Here is an 18699-nt window from a genome sequence, read left to right as displayed (position 1 = left end):
GTGAGAGTCCGGTAGCTGTGTCCTCAAACGGCTCTTGTTTAAGTTCATAACCGAGAATGTCTTCTCACACAAATACGTCAGGCCGAACAAGCTTAGCATTTTCTTACCAAATGATCGAATCTCTCGGGCTTGTCCTTATCCAGCTGTCGGTAAAAGTTGTAAAATATTGCTGCTGTGAGATTAAACTAGCTTCAAGATGTTTCAGTTTCTCGCTGCGTTCATTACCTGTGATCTTGCCATATCATAAGTCAGCATGTTTTGTTTGGTAATGTTGCTTCACATTGAACACTTTAAAAACAGCCACTGTTTTTATATTTCAGTGAAAAAAATAGTCCAATTTCAACTCAACCTTGCCCTCGCAGTGAACTTTCGTCCTTTTGTTGATTGTTGCCATTTTAAAAAGTTAGGGGCTCATACAGTCAATTACTCATATACTAATTTAGTGTTCCTAATTGAGCCTATAGATGGCAGCAATTAGCACGCACACGTAACAGCACTGCTGCCCAATGTATTCATTCTCCATGCAGGTCAGACGTTATTGATTTTATGACAGAGGCTGCGAGCTGAATGGAAATTGACCACGGGCCGCATTTGGCCCCCGGGCCGAACTTTGGACATGGCTGGTATACAGTATATATGATTGTATTTATAAATATATGATTGTATATCATATTTATTTGCAGCGTGTGCAATATTCACTAAAGTAATCTATCAATTAAACAATGGGAGACAGAATGCGATCAAAGTATTGATTTCGAGTTTGAACTGCTATTTAACTGCAGTATTCTGTTGGTCATATCCATCCATCCATTTTCTATAAATAAAATGTTGGGACTAAATATGCATGTTCAGTCTGTTAAAGAGAGAATGTTGCAGTTGGTAGACAATAATACATATACATATATATATATATATATATATATATATATATATACATATACATATATATATATATATATATATATATATATATATATATATTGTGGGGTCGCGTGGGGTGTGACAGGGCAGATGGGGTCACGGAGGTCAGATGTTCTCAATAAAATGTTTATTTTGTCACTCAAAGTTCAAAGAAATTATATCAAAACAGGTGGTCAAAAGACAGCAATCAAAATCAGGTTGGCTCTTAGAGTTCAAACTATTCTCTTTACAAAGTACAAACGAAAGCAGGAAAGATATATGATCAAAAAATGCAAAAACTTGAAATAAAGTCTGTTCACGGGTTTCCAAAACTGGCGCACAAAGTTCAACTTAAAGCAGTTCAAAAACGGTCAAAGTCCAAATAAAACCTGTTCTCACAACTCTCTGGCTTTGTCTTTGGTGGCACTCTCTTGCTTCACGTCTCTCGGCCTCAGCAGCCCAGTCTCTCGCTTCAATCAGCCAGGTCGGCTTTTATCCCATTACTTGATCAGCTACACCTGTTGAGGCCGTGAGGCATGCTGGGCCTTGGAGTCCTCGGCATCTCGGCCATTTTGGGGTGTGGCATTGGTGCACAGAAGAGGAAGTAGCGGCCCTCTACTACACGTCCCCTTGTGATGCCACATATCCCCCCTTCTGGGCCTGACGTCCCCGGCAGGCAGACAGCAGCCCAAAAGGCATCACGGCGGGACAGGGTATCTGCATTTCCATGCCTGGCTCCGGGTCTGTGCACAACAGAAAAGTTAAAAGGTTGCAGACACAAGAACCATCGGGTTATTCGACTGTTTGTCTCCTTGTTCCTGGCCATCCATTGCAGAGGAGAGTGATCGGTCACCAGGGTGAACCGCCGCCCGAGCAGGTAGTACTTCAGGGACTCCAGAGCCCATTTGATGGCTAGGCATTCTTTTTCTATGGTGGCATAGTTTTTCTCCCTGGGCAGCAACTTCCGACTTAGGTATAGGATGGGATGTTCCTCACCTCCATGGATCTGGGCCAGGACAGCCCCCAGTCCTACCTCAGAGGCATCCGTCTGTACCACAAACTCTTTGCTGAAGTCGGGGGCTGTCAGCACTGGTGACGAGCACAGGGCATGTTTCAGCCTGTTGAAAGCGTCTTCAGCTGTTGCGCTCCACTTGACGACTCGGCCTTGCCTCTTGGCTGTCAAATCTGTGAGAGGGGCTGCTAAGGCAGCAAAGTCAGGAATGAAACGTCGATAGTAATTAGCCAGGCCCAGGAACGATCTCACCTGTTTCTTGGTTACCGGCCGGGGCCAGCTCTGAATGGCCGCTATCTTGGCTTCTTGGGGCTTCACGAGGCCCCGTCCGATAGTGTATCCCAGATAGTCTGTTTCGCTGAAGGCCAGTTTGCACTTCTTGGGGTTGGCGGTTAGGCCCGCCTGCCTGAGGGACTCGAGCACCTTCTGGACTCGAGGGAGGTGGCCTTCCCAGTCTGAGCTCTGGATTACCACGTCATCGATGTAGGCCGCGGCATATGCTCGATGTGGCAGCAAGACCTGATCCATGAGGCGCTGGAAGGTAGCGGGAGCTCCAAACAGCCCGAAAGCCATCATGCGATACTGCCACAGTCCTCCCGCGGCAGCAAAGGCAGCCTTTTCTTTTGATTCTGCCGAAAGGGGGACCTGCCAATATCCTTTGGTGAGGTCCAGAGTGGTTATGAAGCGGGCAGTACCCAACTTTTCAATTAGCTCTTCAACCCTAGGCATTGGGTAGGCGTCGAATTCTGAGACCTCATTTACCTTTCGAAAGTCATTACAAAACGGGACAGTGTTGTCGGGCTTGTCCGTAAGCACAATGGGGCTCGACCATGCACTTCGTGAGGGTTCAATCACCCCTAGATCCAGCATCTTTCTTACCTCCTCATCAACTGTCTGTTTCCGTGCCTCTGGGATTCGGTAGGGCTGCTGGTTCACTCTCTTGCCTGGCTGGGTTCTAATCACGTGTTCTACCAAGTGGGTACAACCTGGTGTGGAGGAGAAGACATCCTGATTTCCGTCCAATAGCTCTTTAGCTTGCTGAAGTTGGTGGGGATCCAGGTCCGGACCAAACTGCACCTGGTCCCGGGCAGGGGTGTCAGTAACTCTGAGGGGAAAACATTCCACCAACGCCTCTCGCTCTTGCCATTTCTTTAATAGGTTGACATGGTATATTTGCTCACCTTTCCTCTTCCCAGGTTGCCGCACCTTGTAATTGACTTCCCCAACTTTCTCCAATACCTCGAACGGTCCTTGCCAGGTAGCCAAAAATTTGCACTCCACCGTGGGGACTAGGACCAGGACTCTATCGTCAGGTTTGAACTGTCTAGGTTGGGCCGTTCTATTGTACGTACCGCACTGTTGCGCTTTCATCATATGGTCCTTTACAATGGGCATCACCGCCGCGATCCTCTCTCTCATGGCTCCCACATGTTCGATCATGGTACGATGCGGACAGGGCTGCTGCTCCCAGGTCTCTTTTGCAATGTCCAGGAGGCCCCTAGGTTTATGGGAATAGAGAAGATCGAAAGGCGAAAACCCGGTGGAAGCCTGAGGAACCTCTCTTACCGCGAACAACAGGTACAGCAGCAGTTGGTCCCAATTTCGTCCATCCTTGTCGATGGCTTTTCTCAGCATTGCTTTAAGAGTTTTATTAAACCTTTCAACTAACCCATCGGTCTGGGGGTGATAGATGGACGTTCTCAACTGTTTGACTTGTAAAAGTTTGCACATCTCTTTAGAAACTCGTGACATAAATGGGGTGCCTTGGTCAGTAAGAATCTCCTTAGGAAGCCCCACCCGGGTACTGAAGAGGAAGAGCTCTTTGGCTATCTGCGCCGCATTTGCTTTTCTTAGAGGGACCGCCTCCGGGTATCGTGTGGCATAGTCTATGATCACTAAGATATATTGATGACCCCGAGCACTCTTGGACAAAGGCCCAACTATATCCATTCCTACCCTCTCAAAAGGAGTCTCTATGATCGGAAGGGGAATCAGCGGGTTCTTATAGGAGGGTCGCGGGGCATGTAATTGGCAGTCGGGGCAACTGCGGCAGAAGTTTTCTATTTCCTTGTGCACCCACGGCCAAAAGAATCTCTGTAGTACTCTCTCCTTGGTTTTTTCTACTCCCAAATGGGCCCCCATTAGGTGCGTGTGTGCTAACTGCAGGATGGTATGTCAATGGGCTTGGGGAACTAACAGTTGTTCAATTATTGTATAATTTTTAACCACTTGATAGAGGAGTCCATTCTTTATGGCAAAGTGGGGGTAGGCTATAGAGGTCTGTGTCCCCACCCTGGTTCCCTCCACCATCTTGAGATTTTTTAATGCATTGCAAAGGGTAGGGTCCTGTAACTGGGCGGTACCATACTGACCTTTCAAGGGTGCCTGGGGCCGTGGCATGTCGTCCTCACTGCTGGCCGAAGGGGTCCGGGAGTCCGCCGAGACCTCGGGTGCGCTTTCTGGCTCGTTCACTTCGGCCGCCAAGGCTTGAGCGCCGGGCCGTCGGGGTCTCCGTCCGATGCGCTTCTGAGTCTCAAGCCAAAGCAGGTGAAAGGCGGGACAATCGCGGCCAATCAGTAGGGGAACCGGGAGCGTCGGGATTACTCCTACTTCCATGTTGAAGGTGCCTTTAGTGGTCATGAGTGTCACCCGAGCGATTGGGTATTCATGCGTATCTCCATGTACACAGACCACCGGTACCCTTTCTACTCGATGATCGGGAGAGGTCTGCAGCACAGCCTCCTGGATCAGGGTTCGGGCACTTCCCGAATCTAGCAGGGCCTCGACATCGCACTTATTCACCCTCACTGGACAGGTGGGTCTGGGCTCTCCCCTCTCTCCAAGAAGGGCTGCAAAGTGGGTTTGGGCGCTGCCCGTGCTTTCCGCGGTGGGCATTGGGACATCGGACTTTCCACAATTCCACGCGATATGGCCGACCTCCCCGCACCGGTAGCAATGCCGAGGCTCCGAGGCTGGGCTCCGCGGCTGTATTGGTGGAGGCTTTATGCCCCTGGAAGCTTCCAAAGTTGGCCACTGCTCGGTTTTGGGACTGCTCATCTGTGGCCGCCAGGTGCGTGGGGTGCCGGAGCCATTCGACCCTGTCCGGGGCGGCCTCAACATGTCAGTTGCCGCTTGGTAGTGCTCAACCGCTTCTACCAGCTCTAAGGCTGTTGTGAGTTTCAGCCGGCCAATTGTCTTTTTAGCCTCATAAGGTAGGGCTCTCAGGAACCTGTCCATTACTAAAGCTTCCACCATTCACGCCGGGCTAGTCTTTTCCGGTTCCAGCCATTTTTTCGTGACTCGGATGAGGTCGTGCATCTGCGCACGCGGAGCCACCTCATTTTTATATGTCCAATTATGGAACCGCTGGGCCATGCTGAATTTGGTAAGGCCATTTCGGCTCAAGATTTCAGCTTTCAGCTGCTCATAGTCTTGGGCTATGTCTGACTCTAAATCTTGATAAGCTTTAAGGGCCTCCCCGGTGAGAAAGGGGGCTAGTAGCCCAACCCACTGGGTTTTAGGTCACCCTTGCTGGGTTGCTGTAGCCTCAAAGGCATGGAGATATGCATCTACCTCATCCGCTATCCCCATTTTAGGGATGAACTCACTTGCCTTGACTTGAGGTCGGGCCAACTGTAAGAGCTCCTGCTCTTTGAGGCGGTTGGCTTTCATTTGCTGCTGGAGCAGGGCTGTAGTGAGTTCCTGCTGGGCCTTCTGGGTCTCCACCAGCATCTGCACTAATTGCTCCATTAGAGAACTGGAGTGGGTTAGGCGGAGCTCCGAAAACAGCTGCGTTACCTCGTCAACAGGGTGACTCTTCACCATCCGCCTAGGGGCCCTGTACCCACATTCTCCACCATGTGTGGGGTCGCATGGGGTGTGACAGGGCAGATGGGGTCACGGAGGTCAGATGTTCTCAATAAAATGTTTATTTTGTCACTCAAAGTTCAAAGAAACTATATCAAAACAGGTGGTCAAAAGACAGCAATCAAAATCAGGTTGGCTCTTAGAGTTCAAACTATTCTCTTTACAAAGTACAAACGAAAGCAGGAAAGATATATGATCAAAAAATGCAAAAACTTGAAATAAAGTCTGTTCACAGGTTTCCAAAACTGGCGCACAAAGTTCAACTTAAAGCAGTTCAAAAACGGTCAAAGTCCAAATAAAACCTGTTCTCACAACTCTCTGGCTTTGTCTTTGGTGGCACTCTCTTGCTTCACGTCTCTCGGCCTCAGCAGCCCTGTCTCTCGCTTCAATCAGCCAGGTCGGCTTTTATCCCATTACTTGATCAGCTACACCTGTTGAGGCCGTGAGGCATGCTGGGCCTTGGAGTCCTCGGCATCTCGGCCATTTTGGGGTGTGGCATTGGTGCACAGAAGGGGAAGTAGCGGCCCTCTACTACACGTCCCCTTGTGATGCCACAATATTATATATATATATATATATATATATATATATATATATATATATATATATATATATATATATATATATATATATATATATATATATTATATACGGTGCGGCTTATAGTCTGGAAAATACGATGTATATATATCCAGCATGAAAAATGCTCTCAGGTTAATGGCAGTTGAAACATTTCTCAGAAATTTGGAAGATTTATGTAACTGGATGAAGTGACAAACTATTACTCACATTGACAGCTGACTCAGGCAGTGAAAATTACAATGACAGATTTAATTGAAAATGACAAAATCTTCTGGTCCGTCAATTCTTAGTCAGTCGCGTTTCAAATCCGTTGGCAAAACGTTGTTCCGTTGGGTAGTGTACCGACCTACTGCCCCCCTCTGTATATACAGTAATGGCAGCAACTGCTTCCTTTTTTCAGACATTCTTAAATGCTGATATTTTGGCATTTAGTTTGTTGTGAGAATCAAATAAGTTCAAAACAGCAAAACAGAAACTGGAGTGTATCATATGGGTCATGTTAGAAAAATCCAATTGCAATCTTTTTTTTGAGTTACAGATAACGAGACATGTTTGAAATATTTGTTTACAATATTTACAAGCTACCTGTGCTGCTGTAGAAAGCCAAACGAGATGTAGTATGGAACTTCTGGATCAGGAACTGTGATAACGAAATACGATCATCAGTACTTAGGGACTCATCACCACTTTTCCAGTAAAGCATCAAGTCTTCATCTGTGTATGCATCTGTAAAATATCATGCAGCAATATTTTAGATACACTAGTGCAAATCAATGTTAGAAATACAATTTGTACCATACAGTATGTATAATTATCATAAATTTGAGACTATAACCTCCACCTCCCTGCCAACCACTTTAATTACCAAATTTTGCAAATTTGTGTCGTTCACCTTCAGCTCCAAATAAAGCTGAAAATACCGTCAGCCACTATATTACCAAGAAAGTCCTAGGACATAGGAAACTTTTGCAAGTTTTTGTTTCTCTGGTTTCTTGTATGCTGAAATTAACTCGTGTGTCACCGCCATTCTGGAACCGCAAACCTGTATACTTGTTTCTCTAACCTGAGGACTTTTGAGTGTTGTTGATTATTTCAAATCCCACCACTTGCTTCTCATAAAATTCTGGACTGAATACAAGATCTCCCTACTTACACGTCAGTGTATCCATGGAAAAGCCCCCACGTACCTCAAGAAACTACTTTCTCCATATTCATCAACTCGCTACCTCTGCTCTTCTAACACCAACCTCCTTAAACGCATAAAGACAAACCTATGAACCATGGGTGAGCAGGCTTTCTGCTCATCCAAACTGTGGAGTGCTCTTCCACCAACTCTAAGAGCACCAGAATCAGTGTACTTTTTAAAAAGAGGTCTTAAAACACACTTTTTTTAGTAAAACGTTCAACTTAAGTTACTGTTCCTTTGGCGGCCATGTTTCTTTATACTACTCATTTTTATTGATGCCATGTTTTGGTTTTCTGCTTCTTTTCTGAAGCACTTTTGAGATTCTGCTGAATGCAAAAGTGCTTTATAAATTAAATCTATTATTATTTTATTTTGATAGGTTTAGTTTGTTTTTTTCGCTTTGAGCTTCAGTAGATGAAGTCCAATTTCCACATTGTTGGCTAACCAGCTAAGTACCAGACCTTAATGTGGATCTGCCTGGCATTTTCAACGTATAAGCAGATCAGGACCCTAATTCCAGTGTGAAAAACAAAGGCTTATTTTGTATACTAACAAGCTGTGTTGCCATTCTATTTTACTATTAAATCTGTGACATGCAGCGATCTAAAGCTACTAGCTTGCATCGGTGTTTACATTCCTTCGAGGGTGGATGCAAGGAGCAAGAATTCAGGCTGTACCTAATGTTCCCTTCCAAGATAGTAGCCGCACAGTGGGTCTCTTCAGGGGTCTCTGCAATAATGCAGGGTCTACGTAAAGTCCCTGTCCAATATGGATGCTGCACTTGGCGGGCCTTGGTGGAAGAATGTGGGGTGAGCCTAATGATGCCTGTCGAAAATAGCCACCACACAGTGGGGAGTCGTGGCGACAAGGTGGGGTGTTTCTCTTGTCCCTATCCAAGATGTCCATTATAGTAGAAAACCCTTGACAATGCATCTACAGTATGATTCTACAGTATTCCTCCTCAATTCTTCAAAGAGGTTCTCCCAAGTATTGGTAAATTGGACCTGGCCATTATCAATGTCTGTCTGCCTTCTGGTGTCATTTTCCACAATTTGAACATGCCATTGTGCAACACCTGCCCAGGAAACCTTGACCATGATTAATGTGTGTGTCCAAATTCAGAAACCATTTCAAGCTACTTTTTTGTCCAAAATTCTAGAAAAGTGGTCCACAAAGAGTAGAAATATTTCTTGGATTAATTAGATGTCATGGTTATATACCAGACAGGCTTTAAGTTGACGCATAGCCCAAAATTAGAACTATTCCATATCTTTGATGACATCCTATCTCAAATGACAGGAAGATATGTGTCTTGTTTGGTTGGATCTGATTGTAGCGTTTGATGTGATGGACATTTATTTGGTGGGTTGTTTGTAGCACGAGGTGTGTATTTTGTACCGCTAGAGTGGTTTTGATGCGATCTGGCTGATTATAGTTTTTGTTTTAGCCACGGCTGCTCTGAATCTCACACTGCCCAACTGTATATTGTTGTTCTACAAGGTTAAATTATGGGACCTTTGCTGTCTTCATTGTAGCTGCTGCACTTGGTTATATTTTAAGAAAAATGGTATTTCCTTATACTGCTCTGCGGAGGACTGTCAGATATATGTCCCCCTGAACAAAAAAATGCGACATAAATACTTTTAAGGCAATTGATTTAACAGAGAAAGATTCAAAAATGCAGCATGGAAAACGAGACATGGCAAAAAGCCATTATTAATGATGAATGACAAAGAGGAAAAATAATGAAATAGCTTTCATCTCCACAACCTTTCTTTGCTGGATTAGAAGTTCATATGGTTTTTAGAAGATGACAAATTCCAAAACAGCCACAAGCAGAGCACCAATCAGAGAAGTGCAGGGTAGAAACCGTCCGTGGACATGAGGCTAGGAATTATGGTGTTTGGCTCTAGTAGCCCTTGTTTCCAGCATCATCTTCTCTCACTCCAACTACCTTCATTTTCTCTTTCACTACATGAAACTACCTCTTTGGGCTTCCGCTAGACCACAGGTCATCAACCACCATGACCATGGTGGTTGATGACACGTCTTTTAATCATCTGGTACCAGGCAGCATGGGCCGCACCTGAACTAATGCACTACTTGTGAGTTATTAAATATAGTTATTTCTGAATCTGAAAGCTTTTATATTTTAAATAAAACTTTTATTTTGAAAACTGACTGGATTGTCTTGGATTTGTTTTGGTGACTTGAGTGCCAAAATTTAACTCACATACATATTCGGAAAGGGATAAAGCTTAGTCTGTCATGTTCTCAGTTGATTGTGCCTGTGTTTTTAGGCGGAGTTCTCCTGTCGTCACGCACACCTGATTACTATTGTCATCTAGGCGTTTTCAAGTCGACCGGTGCAGGAGTACAACGCCGGGTTATTCTTTCGCCATTCCCCAAGAAGCCCAGAATTTATCTCCCATCGTATCTCCCAGATTACCTTCCTTGAATCACCTTTGGTTTGTACTTTGCTCCTTTTTGACTTTTTCATGCTTATGCCCTTGCGGTCTCTTTTTGTTTGTACTTTGCTTTGCAGTTGTCCTCCTGCCGACCCTGCTCCCTCGTGCCCTGTGTACCTTGACACTAGCGTTTACACACTTTGTCTCTCCTTTTGTTGCACTTTGTGATTTTATTTATTATTTGTAGTTTGGGGCATTTTTTCCACACTTGTTGTGCGCCCTTGGTTAAATAAACTCATTTTGTACTCTTAAATTCTCGTGTGTCTGGTTGGGGTCATCAACCCATCAGTTTCCAGGGGTTATTCATTACACAGTCATGCGACAGGTGATGAAACTACAAGTTCGAAGAAAAAGAAAGCTTTTAACAGGCAATACCAGGAGTCCGACTTGAAAAAAAAAAAAGACTTCATGCCATAAGGAGATTGAGCGCAATTTTGCAGCCTAAAATGACCCACAAAGTGGTAAGGAAAGGATTCTCTTCTTTTTGTTAGTGAAACTAACTAGCTTACTACTACTAACTTAGCTTGCCAATGGCGGCGCCTCAAAAGTATTTTTAAGACTCCTGACATCCCATCCGAATGAAGAGAGAAACGAGCTGGGGTAGCTCATAGGTTTGCATTAATAGTGAGTTTATATTTTATTTGCAATTAAGATTTGCCACCCCCCCTTTGATGATAACATTGTAAAGTGCTGATCTGTCTGCATCTCCCTGCTCAAGACCCGGCTGACAACTCAAAATTCAGCGTCCTTCTACTTGCATATGTTTTCACTTTCTCACCTCTGGACATGTCTGAACCTCTCAAGCTGGCCTTTCTGACTATGTATTTATTGTCATGTTGAATCAGATTTTGTGTGCCCTTTTGCCCTTTATCAAGTTTCAATGTATGTGATGTCAAGGATTAGCATATAGTGTGATCAATATATAGTGTGATCAATGTCTTGGGGCTTTCCCGACATGATTTATATTTGTTCAATAAAATCAAAAAGGTATTGTTTTTTGTTGCCACTATTTGATGCTATACATAATATTATCATATTGTTCTGATCCAGTTTGTACATCTGTTTCCCCAATCTCTTTTGTTTTCCCTTTGCAGTTGCTAAACAGGTAGCTGGGAGGAATCACCAGCACACAACGGTTCATCATTATCATTAGTCTGGTTCTCAAGCACTGATGAGAGGGGATCTAGTTGCCTGAATATTCTCACTTGTTGCCCCGGTTTCTTGATACTTTGCATCAGGGACAGCGGCCCTGAATTGGTGGTACCCTTTTTTTAGGAAGAAGGACAGGAGGGTGTGTTCCAACTATAGAAGGGTCACACTCCTCAGCCTCCTGTATAAAGTCTATGCAGGGTTGCTGGAGAGGAGGTTTTGTCAAGTAGTCGAACCTTGGATTCAGAAGAGCAGTGTTGTTTTCATCCCAGCCATGGAACAGTGAGCCAGCTCTATACCCTTGGCAGGCTTCCTTATGTTCCTGCACTCAACTCTATGTTGACCGAAACTTTAAGATCCCAGACACAAGTGGCGGAAATGAGTTTCCCCTGTAGGACGTCCGAGCTCTCCCTTAGAGATAGGATGAGAAGCTCAGTCATATGGGAGAAACTTAGATCGGGAGGAGCTGGACAAAGTGGCCTGGCAATTTTGGGCTTCCCTGCTGAACCTGCTTCCCCAGTAACTCGACTCCAGATAAAGTGGTCGAGGATGGAAGGGTAGATGAATGTAGCACAATTTATTAGAGTTCGTATGTAAATGGGCTTACATAGCGCTTTTCTACCTTAGGCACTCAAAGAGCTTTACACTGATGACTCATTTACCTACTGATGACACAGCATCAGGAGTTCTCTTTCGAGAAGGGTTTCGACTTTATTAGTATGCTTATTGCCTTCTGCTTAGTGCCTGTAAGTTGTGGTTCATCTTGGTGAGTGAGAGGGTAGTGTCCCTCCGTCTTTGGGTTCAGAGTATTCACTCTTTTTGGAGTCCTAGGAGGATGGGATAATGAACCCCTTCCCTGGCGATCCTTGTTCTGCGGATGTAATCAATGCTCATGTGAGCCATGACAGCGGCACCTGGAGGGGCGTGATTGTAATGAACGGCCACCAGATCCAAATCTGTGTGGTGTTCTGTTGTGGGACTTCTGTCCTCGTCATGGATTGCCCATAACAAAACCCATTTTCAAGATTAAAACTGTCCATAAGAATTTGTCCATTTGGCACCAGGACACGCAAGGTTGCAGTTTGATGATCAACTTTGTGGTCATGCCATTAGATTAATGGTAGCATGTTTTGGACAGTCAGATGAAAGAAGGGGCAGAGCTGTCTAAAGATCACCACCTGGGGGTGTGTTGACTTTGGTGCGGAAAGATGTTAGTTGGACCTGGCAGACCCAACCATATTATGAAGCTCTGCCGGAAATGTCTGGCAGAGTCACCTGGACAAAGTCTCAACACCCACATCTGACAGATTGTGAATTACTTTTATGGACAGATGTGGCCAAAGTACTATTGGAGTCTGGTTTGGTGGCCATTGCATTTCTGCTTTTGCGGTTGATGTGGCGCTGTTGGCCTCATCATGCCATCTCCCATTCTCATTGGAGTGCTCATTGTCTAACCATAAAGCATATAATATAAAGCCCTGCCATTCATTCTCTTTCCCCTTTTTGTTTTTCTTCAGGCAAGGACACAGCTTCTCTTTTTTTTATCTCCTTGGTAGTTCCTTTAACGGTTAAGATGCAGACAGCTCAGTTACTCCTTTCTTGTTTGTCTGAACAGGAAATGTTGTAGAAATGATGGTGGTATTGCATGGCCATATATTTAAAGTTGTTCAACTTACAGCTCTCCAACTCTAGGGAACAAGTCTGAGAATCCAGAGGAAATCGGCTGAAGTCCATGTTACAAGCCGCAGTCACTGTAACTCTGAAACACATCGGGAGGACAATTATGGTATTGCATATACAAGTATCCTTCATTAGTTATGGAAAATGAAATCCTGTTCCTGTTCCCCAGGAGTCCGCTTCCATTTTTATGTCACAAAGTAATCAAACAAAATTTCTCAAACCCAGAGAGTATGATGAACGTGGGAAAAAAAACTAAGTTATAAAATATAAAACATTGACAACACTCAGAGAACAAACAAGTCGTACAAAAAAAAAAATACTGTTCAAAGAGTTAGACCGGGCATCAGGGGAAGAAAAATGCCACAACAGAAAAAAAAAAAAAAACACGGAATCAACACAGGACTAGAATGACTCAGTTACCCTCATATAATATACCATCAAATACCGTATTTATGACCATTAACAAGCGAGCAAACTATAACCAAAGGGAAAGCAAGAAAAAAGAAAAATATGTCTTTTCCGCAGCCCATTTAAGCACAGCCGATTGTCATTGTCAGCAGGTGTTGTGCTGGAAGCTCTGGCTACCAATGATTGTCAAGGGTAGATAAATAAACTGCAGGGAGCTGACTGACCACCCTAAAGCACAAGACCTGATCGAAAGCAAGGCTGCCACGCTGTGATGGCACATGATCTATGGAAAATAAATGCAATTACCACCACGGCCTGCTCACATCCCATTTTTAAATGGTTTACACTATTGTGGACAACATCCTGCTGTTGGAAGAGGCCCTTGACATTTGTCTCACCATGTCACTGATGGTCCTCCTCCAGCAAAAGGCTTCAAACCATCTGAAAAGGCTTCAAGCTCTCTTAAAATGAAATACAGTATTACCAGAGAGGAGTCTTCCTGGAACGTTTCATTACTGCAGATGGACCCATTATGCCAGAATCTCCATTACCACAAAAGACTCGTCTATGTCAAAGACATGCTCTAGTTTTTAGGGTTGTGTGGCCACAGGCGCCATTTCATACCAACATTCACCGTCAAAAATTGAGTTGAGTTTTGGAGTGACCCTCGGAATGAGGGGGAGTAGTTTACTAAATTGAAAACCTCCCTTGCAACCTTGCCTCACCTGTTTATGACAAACCTTTCTATCTTGGTGTGTCAATTACTAAAACAGTCAATTATGGCATTTTTTTTTCCCCAAAACAAAATGGACAACGTTGAGTGGTAATGTACACTAGCGTGCAACTGGACACAATTAAATCCAAACAGTCATACACAGTTCATGCTGCTCCTTTGGTGGCCACACTACAGAAGGTTTGCTATTCGGTAATCGGTTGCTTGCGCATCATTTTGATAAATCACCCAATTACCTAATTTGTTGCAGCATCATCATTATTCACTATGTTTACATTGCATCAAAATGGATGGTCACCTTGCTAACAGCACCACACAGAACATATGTGACATCAGGCAAAAACATGGATAAGTATGTACAGTGGGCCCCCGTGTTACGAACTTAATCCGTTCAGCGGCTATGCACGTAACTCGAATTGCTCGTATGACGGACAATCCAAACCTATGTTGATTAGTGAATGCGTGCAACGCGTGCAAAAAACTTAAGTAAAAACATCACGATTTTATACACATATTAAAAATTAGTAACATAATCTACATATAATTAAATTAAATAACATAAATACACAAAGGAAAAATGACATTTACCTTTGGGGCGACGTGACTTGAGCTGGTGGTGGGTGGAGGCGGAGGGGAGCAGAGACGCACCCGCAGAATTTATTTATTTTTTTCTTAAACGAGAACTTTTCTTAAACGAGAACATATCACCGGCGATTTCCTTCTCTTTAATCAATAATAGAAGAAGCCTCTCCATTTTGTTGTCGACCGAGGTCCGTCCCCTGGCAAGGAAAGTCTTGCCCTTAGAAGATTGCCGAGCGGTTGCGGCCATACTCACGAGCAAGGTTAACTATGCGTGTGCCTCCGTATTTTTTTTTATTATCTCCTGCTTCGTTTCTATTGTCATCATCCTCTTACTCCTTCCTTTACCGCTACTTGCAATTTTAGATGCCATGTCTAACAGATAAAGTTTGCAAAGTCTTCACAACACACCGACCAGCTGTGCCATCAAGCTAGATGAAGGCGTTCGGCCAATAGCATATCGGCATCTCTGTGACTGAGACCGTGACTGCGACCTTAATCGACTAATAGCATATCGGCATCTCCGTGACTGAGACCGTGACTGTGACCTTAGAAGACCAATAGCATATTGGCGTTTCTGTGACACGCGAGAATAGTTATTTTTGTTGATGCAGCAAAGCAAAAAAAATAGTGCGGACACACTGACCGGCATGTTGGATTGTTCGTAAGAGGGGGGACAAAAAACCCAGCGGTCCACGTTCATAAGATGAAAAATACATAAAACAGGGAGTTTGTAAACCGGGGGCCCACTGTATTGGATGAAGTTACAGTAAACCAGATTGCTGTGAAATGCATGAAGAAGATTGGGGCATCTTTATCAGCGGCTGCTTTTGGCGGATTCCTGATTTTTGTAGCAAAGGCTGACAAATCTACAGGGCCAGCCACAAGTTATTAGAAGTCGGTGAGTTTGTACCTGGTGCAACGAAAGCAGTCGCGAGAGCATGAGTCCTGGCCTGCAGGTCAGAACCGGCCAAATCAAATGTAACAGGCCCTGAGGATGACATTTAACTATGATGGAAAAACACCACAGCCATCAGATTGATGTTTGCATGCGTCAAAACTACACTACCCACAAAGCAATGGTTATCGTGACTGTCCAGCTGGGGGGCTCCGGTTTCATTATTCATGAGGTATCTGAGTGAATGTAAAGCTTAACCTGCCAGAAAATGACTCAACAGAAGGTGGTTGAGGAGAGCATGAGGTTTCAAGAGAGCATGAGGTTTCAAGGTGGGAAATAAAATACTGTGATCCCTCATTTTTCGCAGTTAATGGGAATCCCCTCGCGAAAAGTAAAACCCGCGAAGTACCCTCACTTTTCAAATTAAAAAAAAACAACAAAAAACATATAATGTGAAATGTTTTCATGCTATACAAATTATTTAAGACAAATATTACTGCAGTACATATATTTACTCAAATATGAAATGATTAAACCTTATATACTGCACAGTAAGTGAGCAGTAACTCCATTACTTTGAAGTCTCGCACAGCTACTGTCATATTCACAGCAGCCCGGACGTAGAATTAAAGTCAAATCTGTACATAATCAAACATGATAACAATGGAGAGTTTACACTTGAAATTCAATTTTATTTAATTAAGAATAAGTCTAGTCAAATCTAGTTAGATTTCCAATGAACATCTGTTCCATTGTGCTTCTGCCTCAACAGTATTTGCGCGCACCTACAGCCTTGACAGTGTGTGACTTTTCTAAGAAATCTAGGTATTACATTTTCAATGGTCCGGTGAACGTCGGCTCCATTGTGTCTATGCCTCAACAATTTGCTTGCATGCTAGTGACTACTGCCTCGACAATGTGTGTGCCTTTGCTGTGGGTGCATTTGATGACTAACATGGCACGTCCCTATGGGTGTAAAAGCGGGACTTGGGGCAGGAGTAGATTGCAACTCCACAAGGACGTTCCGTGTAACTCATTAAATGTACCCCAGCACACGTTGTTGTTGTCAACAGGCAAAGGAGCAAAGACTACGTTCACCAGACCGTTGGAAACCTCTTCCCTAGAGTTCTTTTATAATAAAATGGTATTTCAAGTGTAAACCCTCCAGTGTTATCATGCTCATTTGGTGTCATTATCGCGCATTCGCCACATTGCAGATTTTTTTTCCATTACGCGGATTTACCACGTCGCAGATTTTTTTTTTCCATTACACAGTTTCGCGACTTCAAGGACTTATTTTTCATCACGTATTGAACTTTTGCAAAAGCTCCCAAGCGTTGTGTTCATGTCTTTGATTCTTCAATTTCCTACTTGTTGAGGGCCACTCAGACACTGAGGTGTTCTCCCATGACACATTCACATGCTTCAAATAAAGTATGACTGGAATATTTCTACCCTGAATCAAACACACTGGCTAGACTGCTAGCTGAGAACATGAGCAGTAACTTTGTTCCCAATGTCAGTGTGCTTCAAGCCACAGTACATCTTGGAGCAATTTTTTATGTTTTAAGGTTGTTGTCATAAGTGAAAATTATGGAGGGAACACAAATGTGTAAGTGATGCACATCGTTACGCTCAGTGATTTCTGTCACGAATGCCTGCGTATGAGTTATGTGCATCCCTGCTAATGTGTGTAATTATACTGTTGCATTTGCACTGCACTTAAAATATGCAACAGTAATAAAAGTGAAACAGCAAGACAAATTAAATCAAGCCCCTTGATCTTAAGCTGCAAAAAGTCAACATTTCATGCTAAATTGCACGTACGTAAGTGTATGCAGTTGGGACTAGACTGCAGTTGGCAGTCATAGTCCACTGGGAAGCAGTTCGTAAATTGTAACACTTAACCAACCGTTATAGATAAAGTTCCCCGAACATTTGTCATAGTCATATAAAGTTCATACACTACACGGCAAGTAAAAAAACAAAACAATGTATTAACTAGAGCTGCAAGCAGCTATAAAGGGCCCTCGCAGACCTGTGTACGTTGGGGTATGAACAGGTCGGGGTATGAACAAGGACTATGAACAATGAAAAATTAGTTGTAGATGACTTCAGTGCAGGACTCTTATCAAGTTTGTAAAATTTACAGAAGGTGGGATAATGTGGGTGGAGTTACTGCAGCTTTTATTGTTAAAGTTGTTTGACTTTACACTGTCGTATAGGCCATGCCCATTATCGAAACGTCGTATTATTTGGTGGAGGGCATTAGGCGTGGCCAATGGCTTTTCAGACATTATTTAAGGGATATCAATTTAAGGGGCTTTGCAGAGTACATAAAAACGTTAAGGAATTGCTATATTTTTTGTTGCCACTAGGTGTCGCATGTACTATGATAAAAAATAGGCTTGTAGGTGTGTTTCACATTGGACACCCATCCCATATACGAAGTTTTGCAAACATCAGATCATCTAGGTCCAATTACAGCAACTTTTACCGTTTTGGCGAGACATCGGACTTTGAGTTGGCATAGAGGCCACGCCCTTTATTGAAAAGTCATAAAAGTTGAGAACCTTAATGTTCCAATGTGTCATAGCTTTTCTGACCATTTTTGAGTTCATTTAGTCAAACAGGCATTTCACAGTACATAAAAGTATAAAAAATGAGATTTTTGTCCGCCACTGGGTGGCGCTGTAAATGATTTGAAAGTTTATCACATAGCTGTATTATTGCATTACTTTTAAAGGCCCAGGAAAGTTTCAGATGGTTTGAAGCTGTCATAGCTGAGTTATTAAGATTTTAGTCACTCTTGGCAAAGGAAGTATTAAACATAATTTGAAGGTCCGCCCCCATCTTTTATGTCAAGAGATCTTCACGATATTTGGACTATGTGTGCCCCTCAGTTGGATAATGATTCATGCCAAAGTTGAAGGTAATGGGGTGAATCGTTTAAGAGAAAAAGGCACTAGTTTGAGACCAGCTAATGTCTAAGAATGGGACAAAACTGCACATTAAAAAAATTCATAACAATTTTTCTGTACATCCTAGCACATCACTTCTATTGACTTTTTTGTAGGTCTTACAGTCCTTCATTTGCCTACAAAGTTTCATAGCTGTAGGTCAAACCAAACAGGATTGACTGTAATCTTTCGACTAATGACATTTTTTGCAGCCACTAGGTGGCGCTAGCTTTAAACTGGAATATATTTTTGTCAGTATGTTCAGGGGAATATTTTT

General features: G+C 43.5%; 2 protein-coding genes across 8 annotated transcripts in view; both read right to left on the bottom strand.

The window, feature by feature from the left end:
* gabrr2a (gamma-aminobutyric acid type A receptor subunit rho2a) overlaps nt 1-18699 on the bottom strand; it is a 137073-nt gene that overhangs the window by 39378 nt on the left and 78996 nt on the right. For all 7 annotated transcript variants that reach the window (XM_088433221.1, XM_088433222.1, XM_088433223.1 and 4 more), the window contains 2 exons: nt 12841-12923; nt 6947-7087 (listed from right to left, as the gene is read on the bottom strand). In XM_088433221.1, the coding sequence (XP_088289347.1) occupies nt 6947-7087; nt 12841-12923 (224 nt within the window). The remainder of the gene's footprint in view (nt 1-6946; nt 7088-12840; nt 12924-18699) is intronic.
* Nucleotides 1604-5644, bottom strand: LOC148413277 (uncharacterized). The gene is made up of 3 exons (XM_088433230.1): nt 4285-5644; nt 3265-3410; nt 1604-1643 (listed from the first exon to the last, which is right to left on the bottom strand). Exons 1-2 carry the CDS (start codon nt 5165-5167, stop codon nt 3349-3351), a joined length of 945 nt encoding a protein of 314 aa, XP_088289356.1. The 5' UTR covers nt 5168-5644; the 3' UTR covers nt 1604-1643; nt 3265-3348.

Source organism: Hippichthys cyanospilos, chromosome 14 (assembly GCF_059441005.1).
Source record: "Hippichthys cyanospilos isolate Australia breed blue-spotted pipefish chromosome 14, RoL_Hcya_1.0, whole genome shotgun sequence".
Taxonomy (NCBI): Eukaryota; Metazoa; Chordata; class Actinopteri; order Syngnathiformes; family Syngnathidae; genus Hippichthys; species Hippichthys cyanospilos.
The sequence above is the reverse complement of the archived record's forward strand: the minus strand, read 5'-3'. Positions and strand labels throughout refer to the sequence as shown.